Consider the following 23,380-nt stretch of genomic DNA (forward strand, 5'->3'; position numbering starts at 1 on the left):
AATATTATAAATATGCATACTACTATAACTATTTACTTACTTACTTACTTATTTATTTATTTATTTAACTTTTTTTACCCAGCGGCTTCCCAGAGGAGCATAAAGTGAGCGATCGACATAAATGGATGGACATAAATAAAAAATCCATCACACAGATTTCGAGAGCAATCTCAAACTTTTTCATGTCAAGGACTTCCAAAATATATGTGCAATAGACCACAGACCATGGATGTATAAGAGGTTCAGCCCTGTGGGTTTCCCGTGCGCGATAGTAAATAGCCTTCAACTACATTCAATTCTGTTGATGTCATGCTACTAGCACTATTAGCTACTGGCCGATAGCTGGTTGTTTGGGAACAGAGACGTTAATACATCCACCACGGTACAGGCTTACAGCATACAGACCATGGGTGTATTATAAGATAATAAAAGTGATGAATTACATCCAATATATCCATTATTACAGTGGCATACAGCTGGCAGAACTGGATATGTCATATGAGCGTGCAGGGCGGTGCAGTCTCGTGGGTCTGATGCACGTTCATTATACCAAGGAAAATAACTCTGGATTCAGCTATTAGTTAATTTTACAACTTTTAAGACACAATGATTTAAATGAGGCCTATTTAAGTGTTCATTCTGGGAAGTTGATTTACTTAAAAAACATTATCCTCTGATTGACAGACGTCTTTTTATACATTCATGTCTATGGATTCATTGCCGTTTTCAGTCCAAAATGGCGAAAGTGTTAGTGCAGCGCCATCTAACGCCTATTGTCAAAAAAGCACCGGAGTTTTGCCTTTTTGCTTCTATACTTTTTGGTTTGGTGCATAACTCCTACTCATAATGCTTTTGTTTGAAGTTCTGAGGAAAAGATTTGCAGCTGCTTTTCCAACTTTTCTCAGAAGTATAGAGTCAACAGAGCAGAGGTTGACTCGGTTGGACAAGAGGCAACGGCATTTTTGTTTTCATCTATATGTTGCCAACATAAACCAGCAGAGTGCTATTGGTGCATTCAGTATTACCCAGCAATACGCTTCGAGATTTTTTTTAACCGACTCTTTAAATTGGCTCGGAAACAGTTTCCGGTGTCACCCTGAACACAGCCTGTCTGGCTTCATCACCTCCCACACCCGAACCACTAAAATTCCAATTTAATGCTTTTATACACATCAGTTTTTGACATACACTAACATGACACTGTCACAGTAGAGTTATTCTTTAGCTATTTGAATTCAGTTTTATTCATTTAACAGGAGCAGAACAGAAACATATTTTTTCAGCCCGGTGTCATGGCTTCATCCATTTTTTTTTTTTTTTTTTCAACAGCAATGTTTATACATTGCTTGGAGCTACTCTGATTCCATGAAAGATGACTGCTGCTTCCTTCAAAATTTTCAAGTGCTCCTCATGTCACGACCAGCCTAAACATGCATCAAACAAACAAACATCTGCCAGTGTCTTGGGATACCTCACACTACTGCATGTACCTCGTGCATGTTTTAAGCCTTTTTGCTTTAGTTTGCTTACATCTTGACAAACAAAAACTACACTTCTGCATCCAAATATAACATATGTATGTGTGTAGAGCAGTTCAATGAGTTTTTCAAAGGATAACAGCACTTTATGAATTATCATTTGAATTAAAAACACGTGCTTGTTCAGGCATCTCAAAAGAGAGGATGTGCTTCTTTCATCTGTCTTATATCATTGAATATTTAGCAATGTGAAAAAGTCACATGGGGCTATGAGAAATTATGCCAGGCATTTATCACTAGTTTGTAACATTTAACAGACAAAATGATTAATGATTAATCAGTAATTATTGGCAGATTAATTGATAATAATAATAATAAACGTTAGTAATGCAATTAGTAATAATAAACCCTAGTTTAGTCAAGTTACAGCTACAATGCCAGACAGTCCTTTCCATTTTCTTTAGATTTAGGGTACAGTGGATTGAAAACCAACGTAAACTGATTTTCTCGGCTTTTACTGGTGGTATGAGAATAAAGTAAGTTTTACGATTGATTTAGCTATATTTGGGTATGGCTCAACAATAAGGATTTCCCGCTTGCCCGGGGAAAGTAAAGTGCCAAGTCGGGCTAGTAAATCTAGCAACTCACTTGCCCGATAGGCCACACAGCAACACAAACGATAGGGCCAGTGGTAAAACATAATTAAATACACGTTTTTTTGTTCCTGAGCTGATGATGGAAGTAGCTAAGGAGTGAGCCATCTCACTTCCTTCACATCTCTGTTGAGAGTTTCACAATGCGTAATACCGATCAGGCACTCCCGAGAAAATGGCGGCGGGTAAAGACAAAGTTCATGAGCTGAATCGCAAGCGAGCATTTCACTTGTCCTGGAAACAGGAGTTTAGTTGGGTGGGTGAAAAACTGACTCCAGAAACTTCAGCAATGTATTACGCTGTGTGCTGCAAGTTTGAGAGCAAGGTGGATAAAACGGGGTCGTTCAAAGGCACGTCAAGTTTGCGAAAAAACTTTGCTGGGGTGATATAATAAGAGCCGACAGCATCTAGCTTGCATGGCAGCTAAGAGTTATTTGATAACTGCTAATAAATAAAACAATTTTGAGTAAGTGAAAATTGACTTTGGGCAAGTAGATTTCTGACCCTCTTGCTCTACCGGGCAAGTGGGTCAGGTTTTAGGTGGCTGGAACAAGATTTTACAATGCAGGATAACCCAATCAAGAATTTTTATCTTTGATTTAAGAAACTGTGCACTTGACAGGGACAATAAGAAGGTTGTGGGCATAGGCACTCCCCGACAATACCAGCAGTACAGTCCACAGCATTCATCTAGACTCCCTGAGGCACCAGGAGGCCAAGTGTAGAGCTCTTTTGACCATCATCACCATCACCACAAGAAGCGTTGTGGAAAGATTACAGCATAAATATATCGTTCCACCGCCTACACCTCCTGAAGATTGGCTTTGTTGCCGGCATCGCTTATGTCTCTGATTGTCTCCCTGACAACCCTTTGACCCGAATAGAGTGGAGTGGCCCTGGACTCAGCCTCCGTCCCTTCACGCCTCTTCACCCCATCCAGATTTCTCAGTCTAGTGTTATCTAGACTGAATCACAGGGCAATTTGTAACGGACAGCCCTGCTATTAGTCAGTGACAGGGAAAGAGGCAACTACGTGTCAGACTGACGGATGCTGCTGCCCTGTTGACACTTCTTCTCTCCAACCTTACATATCTTCTTTTTTTTTCCTTCACTGTTTCTCCTCTCTAGTCCCTTCTGTTTTGCTTCTGTTACCTGGCTGATTGTTGTTTGGTACAGCCACTGATGGACAGCAGTCATCTGTAAAATTGACTCGCCTCAGGAGCTGCTTCAGGAAATGGGCAAAAATAATACAGAACTAGGATTAATGAAATGATTTCCTTTCTTTCCTTTTCTTCTTCTCTGCCATTGGTCTTTGGGCACAGATGTTTGACAGGAAAGGTAAACTGCCAACAATTACCTTTATCATTGTCAGGCAGATGCAGTGCATCTGTGACTCTGCCATTATCTCGTGCTCGGCATCCACGTTGATGTGGCCTATCCCGCCCCTTTTCTCACAGCACAGTTTTCATTAAGTTCACCTTCAAACGACAGCATCATCTGTCGCCTAAAAATAGTCCCACTGTGACATATTTGGTGCTTGTATCTTGGCTCTCACTTTTCTTGGATCTGTTTATCTTGTGTTTATTAATTAATCTCCCGTAAAGATCAGGGCTGGGAAATGAGGCAGGAAAGCAGAGAGGCAGACCGCAGGGACTGACCTGTGTGTTGTTTGTTTAAGCCCAGTGCTGTCCCGTTTGGAGGCCATGGAAGTGATATCGATGACAAGTCGAACTAATAAAAACGCCACATGAGTGCTACTTGGCTGAGCGTGCTTAGCAGCTTAGGGTGACAGGACGAGGGTGGGAAAAGGAAAGCAGGGATGAAGATGAAGGCGATGAGGAGGAGGTGGAGGAGGGTGAGGCACCCTTGTCTGTTTTGCAGTCGTCAGTAGCGCTATAACCATGGCAGCGTTGGCTTGCGTTGGGTTTTTCTGCCACTGCTTTCCCTGGCCTTGGTGTGCCCCAGCAGAAGCGCAGACAGCGAAGGACAGTTCCCGTCAAGATTTAATGACCCGTGTGATTTCTCAGCAAGAAACTTGTCCTCAGAGGCAGCTCGACCTGTCTCCCCAGGCCCTCATCTCTTCCAGAACCCAGAGGGGGGGCCTTCTCCCCTTCTCCACCATCGACACTGCCACCGGTGACAGAAGGCCAGAGCAGAGACTGTTAGAAAGCGGCCATTAGTGTGCAAGTTGCCTCCCCTGGTGTGTCACCGCTGCCCCCTCTGCCACCCCGGGGAGCAGATGAAGAGGCAGAGTAGAGAGGATGGGCCTAACAGCGATGGAGTAGATAAACTATCTGCAAGCTGTTCCTGAGGATAAAATGCTCTTATAACTGTTTTTTTTACAAAGGATGTTGAATTATGAGACTAAGGCCCAGGCCACACTGGGAACGTGAGCAGCGTGTGGCGGCTGCGGAACCTGTTGTTTTTTATTTCGGCGCCCATGTTAACAGATTAGAGCAGCCACACTGCCCGCGTGAGCAGCGCGGTTCAGGTGTGGCTCGGCAGTGTCTCAGCTGCGTCTCTTCTAGAGATTCAAGGTCTCGCCTATTTTTTCTGCGTGCCGCGCACGGTTCACGGCAAAAATAGCCAGTGAAAATTATTTTTTGACCGTATATCGTCATCATACCAGCAACATTACTACAGTTACTATGTTACTATGATTTATTTTTAACTCAACACTTCCTGCTTCCGTTTCAAAATAAAAGCCCTCAAGCGCTTTTTTTTCTGTGGACAGAATTCCTTCATTTGTTAACACGAGGCTTTTATTCTGAAATATTTACAGGACAGTGTTGTAGAAAATGCAGTGACTTGCACGGCTCCATGCATGAATAAAGTACCAGGTTTGAACTGTGGATTATTACTATTATTTACAAATGAGCTTCTTAACCTTTTTCTGTCTAAAATAAATATAAATGACATTTATAATGAAGTGAAATCGCTATTACAAAAGGAAAACTCTGTGTAGAAAGAAAGGGCTGGCAGCAGCAGCGCAGGAGCAGAAATCGCTGCCAGTTTGGACACCACAACCGTGAAACATACAGCAGTTAAGCGAGGCAGCAGTTAAGTGAGGCAGCCGCCACGCGCTGCTGTCGTGCCCAGTCTGCCCAACATTAACATGCTTAATTTTTTGTCTTTAAAACACGTGGAAAAACTACATATTTGGTGTCTTTGCTAGATTTACAGTGCAGTAAGGCCGCTACAAAAGATTAATTACCCAAAACAAATTTACACCACATGGAATAAGCGTAAATCACATTTTTTTGTGTTTTTTTTTTTTTTTATATGGGTGTCTTCAACCAGTCCTGAGCATTGTGTTAATTGCTTTTTAATGGCGCTATTAAAGGGAGGTTGTCCCTCACACCCCAGCAGCACACCTGTACAGATGATAACTATAGGTTGGCAGTGGTGGGATTTATCTCCACTCACAGTCATCATCATATTGTTGATTAAATGATGTGAGAGAGCCAATTTGTTCTAAATGCAATCAACCTGTCGTGGATTTTTTTTCATTTTCTGAGTGTTCTCCCGCACAGTGCACTCCCTGTTGATTGGGGTTTATAAAGGGAACTTAAAGCACAGAAGGGCACACACATAGTCATACAAGGTTTGGTGCTTAAAAAAGTTTTATATTATCTATGCAAAGAATCTACTGTATGCAACACCAAACCAGAAATGTAGTGTTTAATCCATCAGGCATAGTGTATAGAAGAGACAGGGTTGAAGCCAGTATAGGATTCATGCTTAACTTTAAAAAAAGAAACAGAGACAGTGAAAATTGTATGGACTCTGCACACTCCCATGATCAGGCACTGCAGCAGCAGGAGAACTCGCCAGCCCCAGTCCAGATTAGATAAGCAGGAAGTGCTGAATCTGTTCTCTATATGCCTCCTTCGGTACACTGAGGCTGTAAAAGTCAGTCCCTCAGTTTGTAGAAGTGCTGATAGAGGCATAATTGAACAACCATGCTGATTATTGATATCATGCAAACACGCCAGTTTCTAATTATACCAGGCTACATATTAGAGTGTGTGAGGAACAGAAGAGGGGACTTGAAATGTCTCCTTATTTATATTGGACAAATCGGGGTGTTACCTCAAATATGTAAAATGATCAAATTATGGCTGTCAAAGTTAACACAATAACACGTTAGTGCAAAGTCGTTTTAACGCCACTAATTTCTTTAATGCATTGATGCAATTCGATCTTTCGGAGGTTGTAGCGGGCTCAGTTTTAAAGCTAAAGTATTGTACTGCTATCATATGAAAGTAGAAAACCTAAGGAATCCATTGGCTTGTCGCAAAGAAGGCTAAATAACACTCCAAACTTGCGTTAAATTTTGGTGAGAAAAACTGGCATGGTCATTTTCAAAGGGGTCCCTTGACCTCTGACCTCAAGATATGTGAATGAAAATGGGTTTTATGAGTACCCACGAGTCTCCCCTTTACAGACATGCCCACTTAATGATAATTACATGCAGTTTTGGGCAAGTCATAGTCAAGTCAGCACACTGACACACTGACAGCTGTTGTTGCCTGTTAGACTTGAGTTTACCATGTTATGATTTGAGCATATTCGTTTATGCCAAATGCAGTAGCTGTGAGGGTTTCTGGACAATATTTGTCATTGTTTTGTGTTAATTGATTTCCAATAATATATATATACATACATTTAATATATAAATATATACATAAAGTAAGCATATTTGTCCACTCCCATGTTGATAAGAGTATTAAATACTTTACTCCTTTTAAAGTACATCTTAAACAGATAGAAATTGTGTGATTAATTTGCAATTAATCGTGATTAACTATGGACAATCATGTGAATCATCGCAAATAAATATTTTATTGATTGACAGCCCTAGATGAAATACATTATGTAGAAAAATAATGCTCTGTGTAACGTCTCTTCATTACGTTCTGGTCACTCTTTGCGGGTGGAGCCGCAACTAGTTTAATCTTCTTAGATAATATTATTCCAAAATGCATGTTGTTATTCTTTTTTTTCCCCCTCCTCTACACATCCACCAGGGTCTGACATTAACTTTTTTCACTGCCTGTCACTGTGGCAGGCAAGTTTTTTTTTGTCTGCCACTCAGAAATTATATCTGCCACTTTTGAAATATCTGCGCTTAATGAAGGAATAACATTTTAGATCTGATGTTATTCAATGTTCCAATATATTTTACACAATAAACATTATATACATGGTAAATTACAGTGTTTGAATTACATCGTAGCTTCCAGGGGAGCCCCTATTTTTCGGGGCAGAGAGGGTACTGTTCACAGTACTGTACTGTACTTTGTTATTGTCATCTACTGTCTAGTGGTTGTTTACATAAAAACACAATTCAAATGATTCTGATTATTTAAATATTTGCTTTGATTAAAAAAATCTTGGCAAGCTGCTTAGAGCTAGTGTTAGGGAATTATGACCTGTTTAACTTCCTATCTATTTTATATTGCTATGAAAACATCTCCTTCAAACAACTGGATTTATTAAAGTTTCTCGACAATAACGTAATTTTACGAGATTACATTTGAACACATCATGATACCGTTGTAATTCACCTTCCCCCAATAGTCATTTTTCCTGAGCAGCGTTTGAACGCCTCATAAAAACTCAATGGCACCTCCTTTAACATTAATAGCTCCATTATTTAGCCAAGCAGGAATGTGCTGCCCACCGCCTTCTAACATGTAACGTTACTAACTCTCCTCCTGCTGATTTCAACACAGGTTTGTTGTTCACAGTGAAGCTTTATCAGGGAAATAAATTTAGTGGACAAGTAAGAACCCGTTTTTAATGGGAACCGGTTCTCTATTCCCATCCCTAGCGTTTCCTTGTCTGCCAAACTGGTTGATGGTTTGACGGTTTTACGCGCTGCTGCCAACAATTTACCCTGTGGCAGGTGCCAATTTCAGAACATGACAACAACATTTAAAATGTTTTTCTCATCTTGCTAAATGTTCCTGATGACGCCAGAAACCTTGCAGCTGCAATACATAGTGTAGTCCTACTCTTTTACCATACTGTTATTAAAGCCATGGTAATTTGCTGTGCAGTAAGATTTTGGTTGAATAGTAAAATCTGCAGAATGAAAAAAAACATGGCAACTTATGTCAGTCCTCATGAGACCCATTTTAGTGCAATGATACAGTATTAAAAGGTGTTCACCATAACTGTTATATCTGTATAAAACATACTTTTATTTGTTCCTTTTCTCTCTCTCTCTCTCTCTCGCTCTTTCTCTCTCTCTCTCTCATCATACCCCCCAAACCTGCTACTTCTCTTCTGCTCACAGCCACTGTGCCAGCGAGCCCCAGTTCGCCTCTGTGTACGTGGCCAGCACTCCCACGCCGCTACCCGTACGGTGGATGAAGATCGTCCATGGACAGGCCAGGAAAGCCTGGCTCAGGACGACCCCGAGATGTGGGATCTGCTGCTAAAGGAGAAGGACAGGCAGTGCCGCGGCTTGGAGCTCATTGCATCTGAGGTAAGACATCTCGCTTGATGAAGTGTTTTTGACCTTTTAAGTACATTCTACTTAACTGAATAGTTAACAGAGAAGGGAGGATGGTATAGACATTTATTTTAACCTCTTGATTAGTCAGCCAACGATGCCTTAAAAATGTTGGCACGGAATTGACATGCAGCTGGCAGATACTTTGAATTACAAAGTAAAAGATTTTTCATTGAGTCAGCCTTTAGTAGAATATAAAGACCCATCCTCTACCATCCTGTACTGATTGAGTTGACTCATTTTTAAAGAAAGACAGTCAGTGTAAACACTTACTCAATGTGTGTTAGAGCTGGCAGCACCTCCCCCGTATGTTGGCAGTGCAGATAGCTGAGAACGCCTCATCACCTCTGATTAATGTTTTGGCAAAATGGATGAATGAATAGAATTGCTAGCTTCATGGATATCTATTCTGGTTGTATCTTTTTTTTTCCCCTCCATATTACTGCTGGCAGCATTGACAGAAAAGCCTTTATCAGTGGTTTATCAGGGCTCATACTCTAGATAAATACAGTACGCACAGCACATCCGGTACAACAAATTATATGGGTATTGCATTTTAAATTCATACACTGCAAGTGTAAATTAATTCTTTAATTCTTTTTTTATAATCATCTCTGCTGTTGTATGTTTTAATATATTATAGCAGTAAATTTGCTGTTTTTTAAATGTTTTCAGTGGCTTGCTAGAGCAGAGAAACTGTGACCTTCCAGCTCAAACATACAAACCATAGAACAGTTATCATGAACTCTGACAAACGTAGCTTCTTTAATAGTGAAAGTGCTCACAGGATACTTTCTGTAAGCAAGAACCGCTCAGCTGTTACAGAAACATTTGGGTTATTCTTTGTTTTCATTCCAAGGCTGGATGGTGTGAAAATGAAAAATTTTACTATTCAAAAGAGCAGCGGAGGTTTTATCTTGTATTGTTCTTTCTCTCTCCTCCTGTTTCTTCTTCGCCACAGTAGTTTTTCAGTGGAGTATGTCGGCCCCCTCTCTTCACAAAGCCTGACCGCTCTAGTGTGAGATAAAGCTGATATCTTCATTCTGCCTCCTCCCCACCTCACTCTGCGAGCCACATCACAGTAACGGCTCAGGCAGGCATTCCTTGAATGAAAAGACATACATTTTACCACACGTGTCCACACACACACACACACACACACACTTCAAGACACTGGGAAACAAATGCATTTCCTTTTGTAATATATGCAGAGTTGTCAGCATGACAGACGGACGCAGCGGAGAGCTTTTACTGGAGCTGTTATCTCCCTTGATCTCCTCTTGGCTTCTAGGTGAAGCATTAGCATAACCACACACACAACGTACACACACACACCTCAACGGGGGAGAGTGTGTGGAGATTAGACTGTACTGTTTGTTTGTGTGTGTTTTGTGTCAGACTTTATTACTAGCCAGTGTGATAATATACAGTAAGAGTGGTGTGTCAGGAGGCCACACCGAAGGAGGTATCCATAGTCCGTACAGAGTCAGGGTTGCATTTGTGAAGTACATCTAACAGGTACTCCAAGTTTATTTGTCTAGTTTAGTATCATGGACAGTGTTTCAATCTGCTTTACAAGGTCTCAAGCAAATAGGGATATCCTAATAACAATTTTTTGCGGCTTCCAGTCTGACGACGGATAAGCCTCGGGGGGCAAGGGGCTTTATTTTTGGGGGTTTCAGGTGTAGCCAGTGGATATCCGCGGCAACACTTCCTTTTTTGTGTGCTGCTCATTGTTTACAGTCCAATTAGCTACTTGAGATGCAAGACTGGAGTTGAAGTTGAGAGACAGGATTGACCGGATTATTTCACAAGTAGCTTACAACAATTAAAAAGTAGTTTACAAGCTCACTTTAAACCAATAAAAATGCTAAATCATCGTCAGACAATAGCCGGTGGGAATGTTTACCTGTATTCAACCAAGCCTGCTTGAACATGATTGGTCAATACTACTCGGACTACAAAAGGAAACCAGAACGCTTCCGATGCCACAAATCTTGTCCCGCTGCCTACATGTTTCTACGACTACAGTTTATAGAGATTAATGTTAATCTAACATGGTTTTTAAGCATATTTTTATGTATTTTTTCCATATGATATGGCTGCCTACAGTAGGCTTACTTCAAAATGATGTTTTATGCTTTCCCTTAATATTCTGTGCAATGTGCCTTACTGTAAATGTTTGTGTAATAACCTTGGGGAGAGCAGCGAAGAGAAGAGAAATGACGTGTGGATCTCTGGTGGCAGGAACATTTGGAGAGAGGTTGAACAGCCCTCCTGCATCTCCAGCATGAACAAAATACTTGTTCAATTAAAGTTTTCAACCAACAGCAACACTTTACTCCTCAAAAAAAGAACTGGAGGAAATCTCAGGAGAAGAAATTCAAAGAGAGGTGTCATCAGAGGGGTAGAAGCTGTAGGTGGGAAATGATAATTACAAGATAAACAGGAAGTTGTAACAGTTAGCTTCATCATCGATCAATCTACCAATTATTTTCTTGATTAATCATTTGGTCCTTAAAATGTCAGAATTCTGTGACAAATTCCTATAGCCCAAGAGAAACCGAAAAGCCTCACATTTGAGAAGCTAGAGCAACGGCATGTTTGGTATTTTTGCTTAAATTATGATATAACAAAATATTTTAGGAAAATATGAATTAACATTGGTCTAGCTCTAATGTAGGAAAAACCTTTTGCAGCAAACCATACGCAGTAAAATGTGTTTTTCTTGGAAAATGCATTGCTAAATGATTAAAAAAGGCCATACCAATGTTCTCAGCCTGTGCAGAAAAGTTTATTACATTATCTTGTATCCTCCAGCTGCGAGGCGATAAGCATTGTGAAGTGCAGAGTGTTAGTCTATGGAAGTCCAGAGGTTCAATACTGTAATGATTGCCTTTAGCTGGAGGGGGATTTCTCACTATCACTTAACAGACTTTAATTTGCCGTCCTTGTCCCTTCCGTCCAGTCTTGCCATTGATCTGAGTGTGCGTTTGCTTGTGTGTGTTCTCACCACAGAATTTCTGCAGTCAAGCAGCTCTGGAAGCTCTGGGCTCCTGTCTGAACAACAAATACTCCGAAGGCTACCCAGGGAAAAGGTGAGTGTGTGTTTTCTCAGCCACACCCCAGCTTATTAACACTGTTGATATTCTCTGCTTTAGGATATTTGTTACAGACACATAAACACACATAGACATACACTTATTTCTAATGTGTTCCCTAGCTTGCCCGATAATAGTGCATGCCAACCACACCGCAAATAATCCACAGCCTCTGCTTTGCCAAAGAAGATTCCTGAGAGGATACATTGGAAAATTCGTTGCCCAGGCTGATAGTTGCAGGTTCTCTATTTCCAGTTTTCCTATTTTCTATTATTTCCCTCAGATAATTTACATTTATCAGCAGCAAACAGAGAGCTGACCTGTTTTGAAATGCTTCTCATTTGATGCCTTTGATTCCTGGAATACAAGCCTACCATAAATCTCCCTCCCCACCCCACATCCTACTCATCTGCTGTTTGCACTTAAATGTAATGAAACAAAAGGATGATTTCATTGAATGAGTGTTTGGTACAGTAGCCATCTGTTGCTACTTCATCTGTAACTGAAAAGGTTTGATGAGCATTTTTACCTGAGTTGTCCCAGATCTGCTGTGGTAGCTTTGGTTTAACATCGGTCTAGAACAATCATTCCCAAAGACTGGGTCAGGACCCACAGGAGATTTTATTAGGGTCAGAATTTCGTCCACAGTCTTTTAACATTTACATCTGCAGTACATCTTTGAGCCACTTGAGGAAGCCTGAATGTTCATATTGTTCTGATGATTGTAGTCTACTTATTATATTTAATCTAATATGAAAGGCTAGCGTACATTTTGTTTATTTCGCTGATGACAGGAAAAAAAACGAGAGCCTGTTAACTCTGCCTAAATTTGTATTTCTGCATTTATTTAGTCTCATTTATAAAGTATTTAACATGCGTATATGTTTTCAATAAGACGTGCATGAAATGAAATTGTGATTTATCAAACGCATATCTCTTTGAAGTGGCTGGTTTACCTGTTCAAGATAATCAAAGGTGATGCGGAAATGGCAGTAAAGATGTTCAGGAATGTTCATTTACGCACAAATTTGCTCTTCTCATGATCTATAGATGAGGCCTATTGTGAATTGAGTTGCAATGGTTCGTCATTTTTAAAAAATGTGTTCCACAAAAAAAAAGTTTGGAAAAAACTAATTTACATTGCTAGATGTTGTGACCAACTGTGCCGTTTGCAAACATATGATGAGTAACAGACATTGCTGATACTGACATGAAGCAGCTGTAACCAATAATTTTGTATGTAGAATGTGTCAAATTACAATGGGATGGTGTAAAAGGGGTCGCTTGTAGTGGTGAACCTACAGAGAATTATCACCCAAATCTGCTTCATAATGAGTTTAAGCTCATTGTTTAGCTATCTGCCTGCAACTTTACTGTTTTTTTTTCACGACTAGTGTAGTTTTCGGCCACAGCAAGCAGGTGTTTCCAGTGAAATTAAAAAAAAAAAAAACACTCTATACTACCTGCTCAGCACCAAACAGCAGACAAACTAGGTTAGTGACTAGCTGGTGAACATATTGGAGTATTTAGCAGCCAAATAGCCAAATATTTCCCCCAAGAGTTCGTAAAGACCAAAAAGAGATCTGAAATAGAGTGAATATTGGACTTGCGTTCGCCAGGTGGCCAGAATCACGACTCCAAATGAATGATAATATTGCTTGTATACACTGAATGTGTAAATAAGCAACTATTTGCTAACAAGTTTGCCATATCACCTTAAAAGGTCAATGTTGTGTTCATAACTTGTTTCTGCTGCCCCCAAGTGGCCAAAAAAAATCATTTATTGCACAACGATTCTTAGTTTCAGATGATTATACACTAATGAAAAAATAGTTATGAATATTATATTTTATATCTGCAAATAGATTCCCAAAATCCTACACACTGGACCTTTTAAAGCTTAATCCAACAGTTATTTGTAGGAGTGGTGCATCAGTTATTAAATGGCCTGAGGTTATCTTTTTTTTTCCATCCCCACCCTCAGATACTATGGTGGAGCAGAAGTGGTCGACCAAATTGAGCTGCTGTGTCAGAAACGAGCCTTGGAGGCTTTCGACCTGGACCCAGCTCTGTGGGGTGTCAACGTGCAGCCGTACTCCGGCTCCCCAGCTAACTTTGCTGTCTACACCGCCGTGCTCAACCCCCATGACCGCATCATGGGCCTGGACCTGCCCGACGGAGGACAGTGAGTAGTCATTGCTGCTTTCTTTTTATTCATCACCTTCACCCTACCACTTATCTTCTCTTACCCTCACACTTTTCTAAGCGGCCCTTGTTTCTTTGTTGGTCAACACTAGTTTGCCATTTGCACCTAAAAAAAATCAAGTTGTTTTCAAGGTAATGTAACTGAGTGTTTTTCTTTCCGTCTGTTTACATGTTCCTCTCTGTCCCCCCAGTCTGACCCATGGCTACATGTCCGATGTGAAGAGGATCTCCGCAACCTCGATCTATTTTGAGTCCATGCCTTACAAGCTAAACGTAAGTGGCGACTCCTACTACTGATATCAACTAACATGTTGTGGACTGTCTTGAATAACAGTAAACAGTATCACCAGTAAAATAAATGGGAATAAGACAACAGTATTATCAAAGCTGTGAGGCAGATACAGTACAGGTTCAATAATATTTAAAACTGCTTAATGTATAGTGTGTTCATATATTTTTACGTTTTTCAAGGTCAGATGAGTTTTCTAAATTTCTACAATTCAATCCTTTATTGTTAAGATGATTCTCAGAGTCCGTTGCTCTCTATGACTGACTTATGAACTGACCACCACATGAACCAGTACTGTTGGTCAGAAGTGCCCATGTTTCGGAGGCTACAGGCTTCTCAGATGTCCAATACTTGCCAGAGCAAAGCATTGCTTGTGCTGCTGCAGCATTCTGTACAAGGTCTACCATCTTTCAGTAGTACTGTTGATCATCACTGCTACTTTGTCAGTTTCTGCCCTCAGTCAGTAAGACATTGTGCTGGTATTCATAGACAAACCATACTAAGACTTTTGTAAATGTTTGTGAATATGTCGTACAGTATGTTGTGTGTAAGGTGTTTTTATTTTATTTTTTTATTTATTTTATTTGCACAAACATAAGACTTCATAAAATCCAGATAATGAAAAAATATAAGAAGTGTGACAGACCCCCTCTCAACAAACATAAATGACAACAAGAAGCATACAAAAGGGGCAGAAAAACTAACCAGTCAGAAAACAACAATCCACTAAAAACAAATAAATACATGAAAAACAATCCAGACAAGAAGAAAGAACAACAAATTACAAATCTTAAATAAGCACAAATATCTAAATTTATGCCGAATATTTTTGTCTTGGTCTCTCTTTGAGAAACAATTTAATAACAGGATATAGATTTAAATAAACAGAGAAGAAGGGAATGTAAAAGAAAATGTAGGAGAAAAGCTGTGATCCCCTTTTTGGCAAATCGTGTTTGCTTTTGTGACCCCACAGGGACGACACAAGGCAGTGTGGGTAGGGATTCAGTGTCTAACTCAAACTTCAAACTAACAAGCTCTTGCTGTCAGGTCCTTGACGACAGAGGGCCATAAACGTAGCTTTTTGGCTGATATATGGCCTCTTCACTCACAATGCAAACCTTACAGTCCTGTTAGTTTAATATAATACGTAAAACATTCAGCACTGAAATCTGTACAACCAGGCTCCCATAGATGTGGGCGCATCGTATATTAGTGTATAGTATTTTATTCCTGGGGTCATAGTTGTGTGGCGGTGTTGGTAGCGGCTGATGGATGGCCATGAGAGCCTGCGTGTCCAGACCTGCTGATGTATGGGCAGGCAGGACCCCTCTGCGAGAGAGATAATGGGAAATCGACAGGCTGGCCAGCACCACTGGCTCTGTCTTCACAATGAGCAGCTTGATGGAGTGAGGGGGCATCCATAGATGTGCTCTGGAGATGGGAGATTATCAGGTTGTCTAAATAAAGCTTTCCCTCCTCCTCTTCTCTCTTCTTTTTCTTGTCTGTGTCTCCTTTATTCTCCATCCTTTCTGTCTCCCACTTTGTTTTTCTGCTCCATCCCGCTCTCTTTCTCTCGCCTGTATCGTCTCTGACGCTTGGAGGAGGAGTAGAGGGGTGAAACTGGAGGTTCAGACACAAGACACACTGGTCATTTGACTGTTCAAGTCTGACTCCATTTCATGTGACTCAGACGGACGTCCCCTGAACAATGGACTGTCTAATACATATCTCAAATTGCTTATTTAAATGAAAAGAGCTGATAAAGTCTCCAAACCAACCTCTGATCTGTTCAGCCTCATCGCACCAGTTGAGTGGATCCCTGTTGAATTAGGATAAGTAGGGGTGCATTACTGCAATTGCTCCATCTTCTCCGTTGATATGATAGGTTGAAATGTCTCCCTTCGACAAATTCCTTCCCCTTTTAAGGTAGCCAAAGTACTTCAAATGCAACTGCTTCAAATGAAAAAAAAAAAAATGTCTTTTCCGTGTTGATATGTTTGCTCTTGATCCTCAAGATATTTTAACTTTTTTTCATCCTCTCATGTCCTTTTTTTCTTTCCTCCTGACCCTTACTCTCCCTCTAATATTCTCATTTCCTCCCTCTCTCTGCCTCTTTTTCCTCTCCTCAATCTGTCCCCCTCTTCACTTCTCTGCAGATTGCAACAGGACTCATAGACTACGACCAGCTGGACATGACGGCCAAGCTGTTCAGGCCCAAGCTCATCATCGCTGGCACCAGCGCCTATGCCCGCCTCATTGACTACACCCGCATCAAGAAGGTGCATTGAGAACCATCTCTGTATTCAAAACTCACCCAGCTTTTGTGTGTGTGAGTGTGTGTTTTGCTCTGCCTCATCCTTGTCTGCTACCTGTTTTCTCGTTCTGCATTATGAAGGTCAGACCAGCTTTGTCCCCTTATTTAAAACTCAGTCAACCTTTTCCACTGAACTGTCGCACACACCTGCTCCTCTTACTGATAGGTCAGACCTAGCCAGGATCCCTCCCAACCATATCTTCACTAAATTCTGTCCCACAGTAGAGAACAGTGGGCAAAAAGATCTGATTGTGTATATATAGAAGTCTATGAGAAAATGACCCTACTTCTCACTTGATTTATTACCTCAGTAAACATTGTAAACATGAGTTTATGATCTCAATCGCTATTTTCAAGTCTTCTTCAATACAGCATGATGTTCATTTAGTAAATTATGGTCCCATTCAGAGTCAAATAAACCATAAAGCAGGCTATGCTTTAGGGCGTGGCTACCTTGTGATTGACAGGTCGCTACCACGGCGTTGTTCGGTCTGGATGTTTTCCGGGATTTCGTCTTAGTCACATATAAATTTCTTATTCAGCATTCAGTTGTACTTAGCTCCACCCTCTCGTGTCACTTCTAGTTGCAAATAACCAAGATGGCGACGGCCAAAATGCCGAATTCAAGGCTTCAAATCGTTAGTCCACAAACCAATGGGCAACGTCACGGTGACTACGTCCACTTCTTATATACAGTCTATGTTTGAGACCTGTCTGCTCTAAATACGGAGCATTCACTTTCAAACTTCCACATATCCAAACGCAAACCAGTGTTTAGGGTCTTTCACACTCAACAGCACAGCTGCTTTCTCTTGCCTACTCATCCGAACTGGACGTGGATACTCGCACTGACTCACAGCAGCAACTTTTAACTGCACACTTCACTGCTCTCTTTGGCAGTGCACAAGAGGCCCCTTTATCTGTTTTGTTATACCCACCCGCTGATTCACTTCATTCACTCCATGACTGCTTCCCTTTTGTTGTTGCAGAGCCCCACTTTAGCTAGTACCATCAGATGGAGTGTCCCACCATTACGGAGCTGTGTTTTTATTAAGCACCATAACTACTTTGCCACTAGGCCTGAAGTGGGGCCATATTTTCCCCCTGGCATGTCTCTGTGGAACTGTTCACTGTTTTATGGCAGAATCTGCCGGGCCGGGCTCCTCTCCAGATTTTCAGTGTTGTGTTACCTAGATTGGAGCAGGCTTCTTTTTTTCTATCTGAAATTTGTTTCACTATCGGCGTTCATCAGCTACTGCACATCACCCTCTTGTGTTCTTTACCCCCTCCAGTAACCCTGCCATATATCCTGCCTTTTAATCTAATAAACATGTGCTGATCCAGTTAAGATATCAGAGGAAGGGAGATTGTCATGATAATGAATATTAATTGGAGCACTAAAAAGATTGTTTACTGCTCTGATCATTCGCCAGCGAGTCATTTGCATGTTAGCAAGCTATTTATTGTTTGTGCCTTTTTCAATAAATGCTGGCAAGAGACAGCGAGGATTTATTGAATTACGCTGTAATATTTCGGGGCCTCTGAAGACTGACGAAGAGTGTAATAACACCAGCTCCGATTTGAAATATCTGCCCTCTGAGAAGATAGGTGCTGCTTACAGATGTAGAGAGTTATCATCAAATCTTAACCGTGAGGGTAAAATGTAAATGTATTAGTGCCAAGAGATTATATCTCACATTTGTTTTATCTCACATTTCAACATGTACAGAGCACAGTCAAATAAAATGCACTGCACGGTTGGGTCACTGATGACACAGATTGATGCAAGTTTAAGTATGTAGTTTAGTTCTATAGTAACTATAGTTGTTTCTGGTAGCACTCTATATATCAGAAATAATATATGCAAATACAGTGCAGTTCATAAATATTTGGACAGTTCACATTTTTTGTCTGTGCTCCAGGACAGACCAAAATTTGTCTGAAATTAAAACAGTGACTGAGGCTGAAGTGCTGACTTACAGTTTAGTCGGGGTGTGTGTGAGTGTGTTCATAGATAAATTGGGTTAAAAGTGTAGGACTCTCCCTCTTTTGTACGTAGTCCCCCACATTTAAAAATACTAAACATACTGAAAAGGCTATACTGAAGGTTTTCATGGCCAAACACTGACATGTTCATAACAAGCTACGGCTGCATTCACACAAGATGAAGCGATGCAGTGAAAACGTAGGTTTTTCTATCAATTTTGAATTTGGGTAGCGTGTTTGGGTTGCGGCTGCAGCGGCCACATGGGCCGCGGGGAAAAAAAACCAGCAGCGACTGAAAAGTAGAAACAAAATCAACTTTTAGAGAAACTCATCCCGACGTCGAGCTGCGATGGCCAATCACGTAGCTGGCGATCCAGAGCTGTACAACCCAGCCACAAAGGGACAAAAGACGTTAATCGTTGCAGTTAATGGGCCATTAAAGTGACTCGCCGGACCGAAAAAAGTTACAAATTAAAATTAAAATATGATTTAAAATGTCCTGCTCCATGGTATAAATTTGAATCCTAATTTTGTGTGTGTTCCCTCTTTTCCACCTTTTTCACCCTCAGCTGTGTACCGATATTAAGGCCTACCTGCTAGCTGACATGGCCCACATCAGTGGCCTGGTGGCTGCCAAATCCATCCCATCTCCCTTTGATCATGCTGACCTGGTCACCTCTACCACACACAAATCCCTCCGTGGAGCCAGGTACGAACAAGAGACATCTCAGTAGAATCTCATTAGAACTGCTGCACTGAGCATCATAGATATTCTTAGCTATTTTCATTAATAACAGTCTTTTATTCAGTATTTTATTACACAGCTTTGTTGAATACTTGATTCTGATTGGTCAATCACGGCGTTCTACGGTCTGTTATTTCTTTAAAGCAGACTGCTGCTGTGTAAAACAGTTACTATGGACGCAGTTCTGATGTCGGACTCTGGAGGCCCATTTTTGTGACAAATTATCGATTGCTTAAGAAAGTAGCCGTTTAAGCAGGATAATGTACAGCTAGCGAATTATTGTTGTGAAATAAACGCCTTCAGGGCGATGTGGCAACCCAACTTGCATCGCCCTGTTCGGGGTTTATTTCACAACAGTGACCGGCTTGATGTACATTATCTCTTACTTGTGATGTTGTGATACCTTTCTAATCAGACAGCTAATGTGCCACGGGTTGGGACAAATCAAATTCTCAAGGATGAAACCTTGTTGGGTTTTAGCGAAAAATACAATGGTAATAACACTTTCTGTTCTGTCCAGGGCTGGCCTCATCTTCTATCGTAAGGGTGTTCGCTCAGTGGACAAGAAGGGGAAGGAGATCATGTACGACCTCGAGGACAAGATCAACTTCTCCGTGTTCCCCTCCCTGCAGGGTGGACCTCACAACCACGCCATCGCTGCTGTGGCTGTGGCACTCAGACAGGTCAGCACAACACACTAATACAAAAGTAACTAACTTTATTGGTATTGATGTAACACTTTATTACCTTGGTCTGCTGTTCCCTAATAAGAAGTTGATGACTGGTGAATCACATTTGACAGTGAAACTAAATTTTACCAGTGAGATGTTTTGGTGCAACTTGACTCAGGAAGTTGTTCCCCTAAGCTACCGTGGGCATCTGCTCCTTCTTTTGTGCAGGACAGCTATTGAAATTTAACCCACTAAAGGGACTGTTTGTAACTTCTTACACATATAAATCAATCCGGGTCGGTGTCCCATGCGCGCTTGCGTGTTGTTACACTGTTCAGACAAGACTCCAACACAAACTACACAGAAGCACCAAAACCGCAATGTTATATCTAGTGAAACCCGTCTTGCAAAACAGTGTTGGCCGAGGTTGGAGGACGCGGTCGGAGGACGCGGTCGGAGGACGCGGTCGGAGGACGCGGGGGAGACCGTAGCCTCCAGGGCCAGAGTCTCTGCTGTACTCTGCCTCTCTGCTCCTCTGCCTGCCTGCTTGCCTTCACTCACACACCGCGCTCGCTCTCACTCTTTCGCTCCACACTCATATGCGTCCGCGCACACTACTCACAGCAGAAGAGTTAGTAGCTATGAGAATATCTAGTGAATGTACAGTGGACGTTTGTGCAGAAATAAATGCTGCAGCTCCTCCAGACCAACAGAGGTTTCCCTTGTCTTGTGAAGTGACAGGGCTCTGCAGCGAGAAACGTTATCGTGTCGGACCAAAACTCCGGTGTCTCCCCTGTTTCCTCCGGCCGCGGGAGACTGAGGCAGGAAAAGCCAACACTAGGATCAGCAGTGATTCATGGAGAGACCTCCGTCTGATCAGCTAACATTACTGCCAAGCAGCTGAAATATAGAGTGATATTGTGGTTTTAGCTGACGTGTGTCGTCTCACTGTTTTGAGCAATGCTCGTTCATGTCTATTTAGAGCGAGCACAAGTGCGAGCAACAGGACGCTGACTTTCGTTGACTTAACAGCCACAGGTGTCGCTGTTAGCAAGCAATTTCTGATTCTTACAAACAGTCCCTTTAAAGAGGAAGGAAAGATTATGTTTCTCACTTGTATCAACATATATTTATATAGTAGAAATAGTTTTCTTGATATCTCGTGAATCATTTCTTGACCCCCAACTGAAAAAAGCTAACTCTAATTTCCGTACTTCTATGAAGCTCAACCCTTTTGTTATTTTTGTGTCCAGGCACAGACTCCCATGTTCAAGGAGTATATCGACCAGGTACTAAGGAACGCCAAGTCAATGGCTGCAGCTCTTCTCAGCAAAGGCTACACCCTGGTATCAGGTAATTTAACTTGTATTTAAGTATTCTAGTTTGTAATTCCCAGGGAAACAAAGGCTCAGCAAACAGCAGAAAGAAACATAGAAAAATACAGTCAATAAAGAGAAATGTCCTGTCACAAAATGCAAATTACACAACAGAAAAAAAACTGAAAGGCATTTAAATTCATGCTTTGTAAATAGGCTAAATGTCAGTGTAGCTGTCCTGCCAGTCAAGGAAATAAAACCAGATGAAAGTGGTCACTTTCTGGTTGTGAGCGAATGCTTGAATCTTGTACCGCATTTAATTCGCTGGCCTCAGCTCTTTTTTGATGTATAGCTTTCAATTGATACCCTAAAAAATACAGACTTGTCCTGTGCTTACACTGCATTGTGTGCATGCTCCCTTTTTTCAATCCCTTTGTAGATGTTTGTGGGAAAGAAAACAGGAAAAAGAGTGTCTATACTGTTACAGTCAATAGCAATCTTGTAAAAGAGTGTGTACTTACGCAAGTACGTTTGTTATATTAACAGCTAAAGGAAAATTTGTAGAGTTATAATATACACTTAGTTGCCAGTTTATTAGGTACACCCTAGCTAAGACTAACACAGTCTAATACAACAGTCCTGCAATAAATCCTACCTTCATGAAGGTTATAATGTTCCGTCTTTGTTGAAACTATTTCAGAGAGGTGTTGATTTAACTCTGTGATCATTTTGCAGGATGTAGTTTGTGTAGGATGCATCCTACTCTCACTGATATAAAAAGGGTGGACAAAAATAATAAAAACATTTCTGTTTATGATACAGTACAGCACCATGAACTGCAACCTCAGAAATGTTGTACAAGACCGCATTACTAGCTAGATGTACCTAATAAACTGGCAACTGAGTGTATATTTGGTGCTTATACTAAGCATATACATATGGAACAAATACAAATGAGCATAGTTTGAACTGTATAATATAGCCTGTGAGGGAATTTCCTGCTTAAGTTGCCTGAAATAATTTGCACTTAACATGATGGCAGTCAATTTTACTACAATTTTAATGTTTCCTATGTAGCTTTAATAGTACATTTGTCATCATCACAGAGAGCTCATTGAGCACAAAGCAGTCATCTTTGGCTCATTGTCTCAGAATGAAGTAAAACGTATCTACATACTGTATCTTAGGGCTGCACAATTAATCGAATATTAAACGCGGTCAAGATTTCGGCTTCCCACAATTAAATGAACACGATCGACCACAATACTGACATTTAAAATGCGTGCTCCGCTCAAAGAAAACTCCACTGCATATTAAATCAAGCACTTCCTAAATGAGCAGCCAGCCACCAGGGGGCGATCGAGATGTTTTGGTTTCACTTTTGGGGAGCTGTCATGCCGCAGTGCACTGTTTATTTAAATGTGAAAGTGCAATAAAAACATATTTTGTCCTTAAAATAAATAAATAATTGTGATTATCATTTTGACCATAATCGTGCAGCTCTACTGTATATACTGTATACCTCTAACATAATACAGTGCTCAGGTGAATGCAAAGCAGATATGCATGAAAGATGTGAAGCATTGGAGGCCCTGACAACGCCCTACCCAACAGTAATCTGGCTTCATCATTAACTACATTCAGTTTCATAACCTACTGCTGTTAAATAAAGTTGCGGTGGTCTGATCAAGGGCTTAAGTTCGTGTCTACAAAGCCTCGGACTTACCTCCTCTTCAAAAGTTTTTTTTTACTAAGAATGCTGAATATTTCAGACGGGACCGACAACCACCTAGTCCTGGTTGACCTGCGGCCTAAGGGCATTGACGGGGCTCGGGCCGAGAGGGTGCTGGAGCTCGCGTCAATCACAGCCAATAAGAACACCTGCCCCGGGGACAAGAGCGCCCTGACTCCTGGTGGCCTCAGGCTAGGTAAGGAACTGCTTCACATTACACTGCTACATTTAGCTTGACTCAGACAATGTCTTGTCATACTTAATAAGGATATTATCAGAAACCACATGAGGAAAATTGTGCCTATTTGTATATTCAAAAAGTTCCAAATCTTAGAATACCTGTAACTTTGTCATATGGTGGTCAGTC

The 23,380-nt window shown here is 41.1% G+C and overlaps 1 protein-coding gene across 1 annotated transcript in view; it reads left to right on the top strand.

Moving 5' to 3' along the window:
• Nucleotides 1–23,380, top strand: part of shmt2 (serine hydroxymethyltransferase 2 (mitochondrial)) — a 31,008-nt gene that overhangs the window by 4,109 nt on the left and 3,519 nt on the right. Inside the window, exons 2-10 of the mRNA XM_037771348.1 lie at nt 8,436–8,627; nt 11,673–11,752; nt 13,740–13,940; nt 14,152–14,233; nt 16,406–16,528; nt 19,119–19,258; nt 19,815–19,977; nt 21,219–21,318; nt 23,054–23,209. Of these exons, the coding sequence (XP_037627276.1) occupies nt 8,436–8,627; nt 11,673–11,752; nt 13,740–13,940; nt 14,152–14,233; nt 16,406–16,528; nt 19,119–19,258; nt 19,815–19,977; nt 21,219–21,318; nt 23,054–23,209 (1,237 nt within the window). The remainder of the gene's footprint in view (nt 1–8,435; nt 8,628–11,672; nt 11,753–13,739; nt 13,941–14,151; nt 14,234–16,405; nt 16,529–19,118; nt 19,259–19,814; nt 19,978–21,218; nt 21,319–23,053; nt 23,210–23,380) is intronic.

The sequence above is a fragment of the Sebastes umbrosus genome, chromosome 1, assembly GCF_015220745.1.
Source record: "Sebastes umbrosus isolate fSebUmb1 chromosome 1, fSebUmb1.pri, whole genome shotgun sequence".
Taxonomy (NCBI): Eukaryota; Metazoa; Chordata; class Actinopteri; order Perciformes; family Sebastidae; genus Sebastes; species Sebastes umbrosus.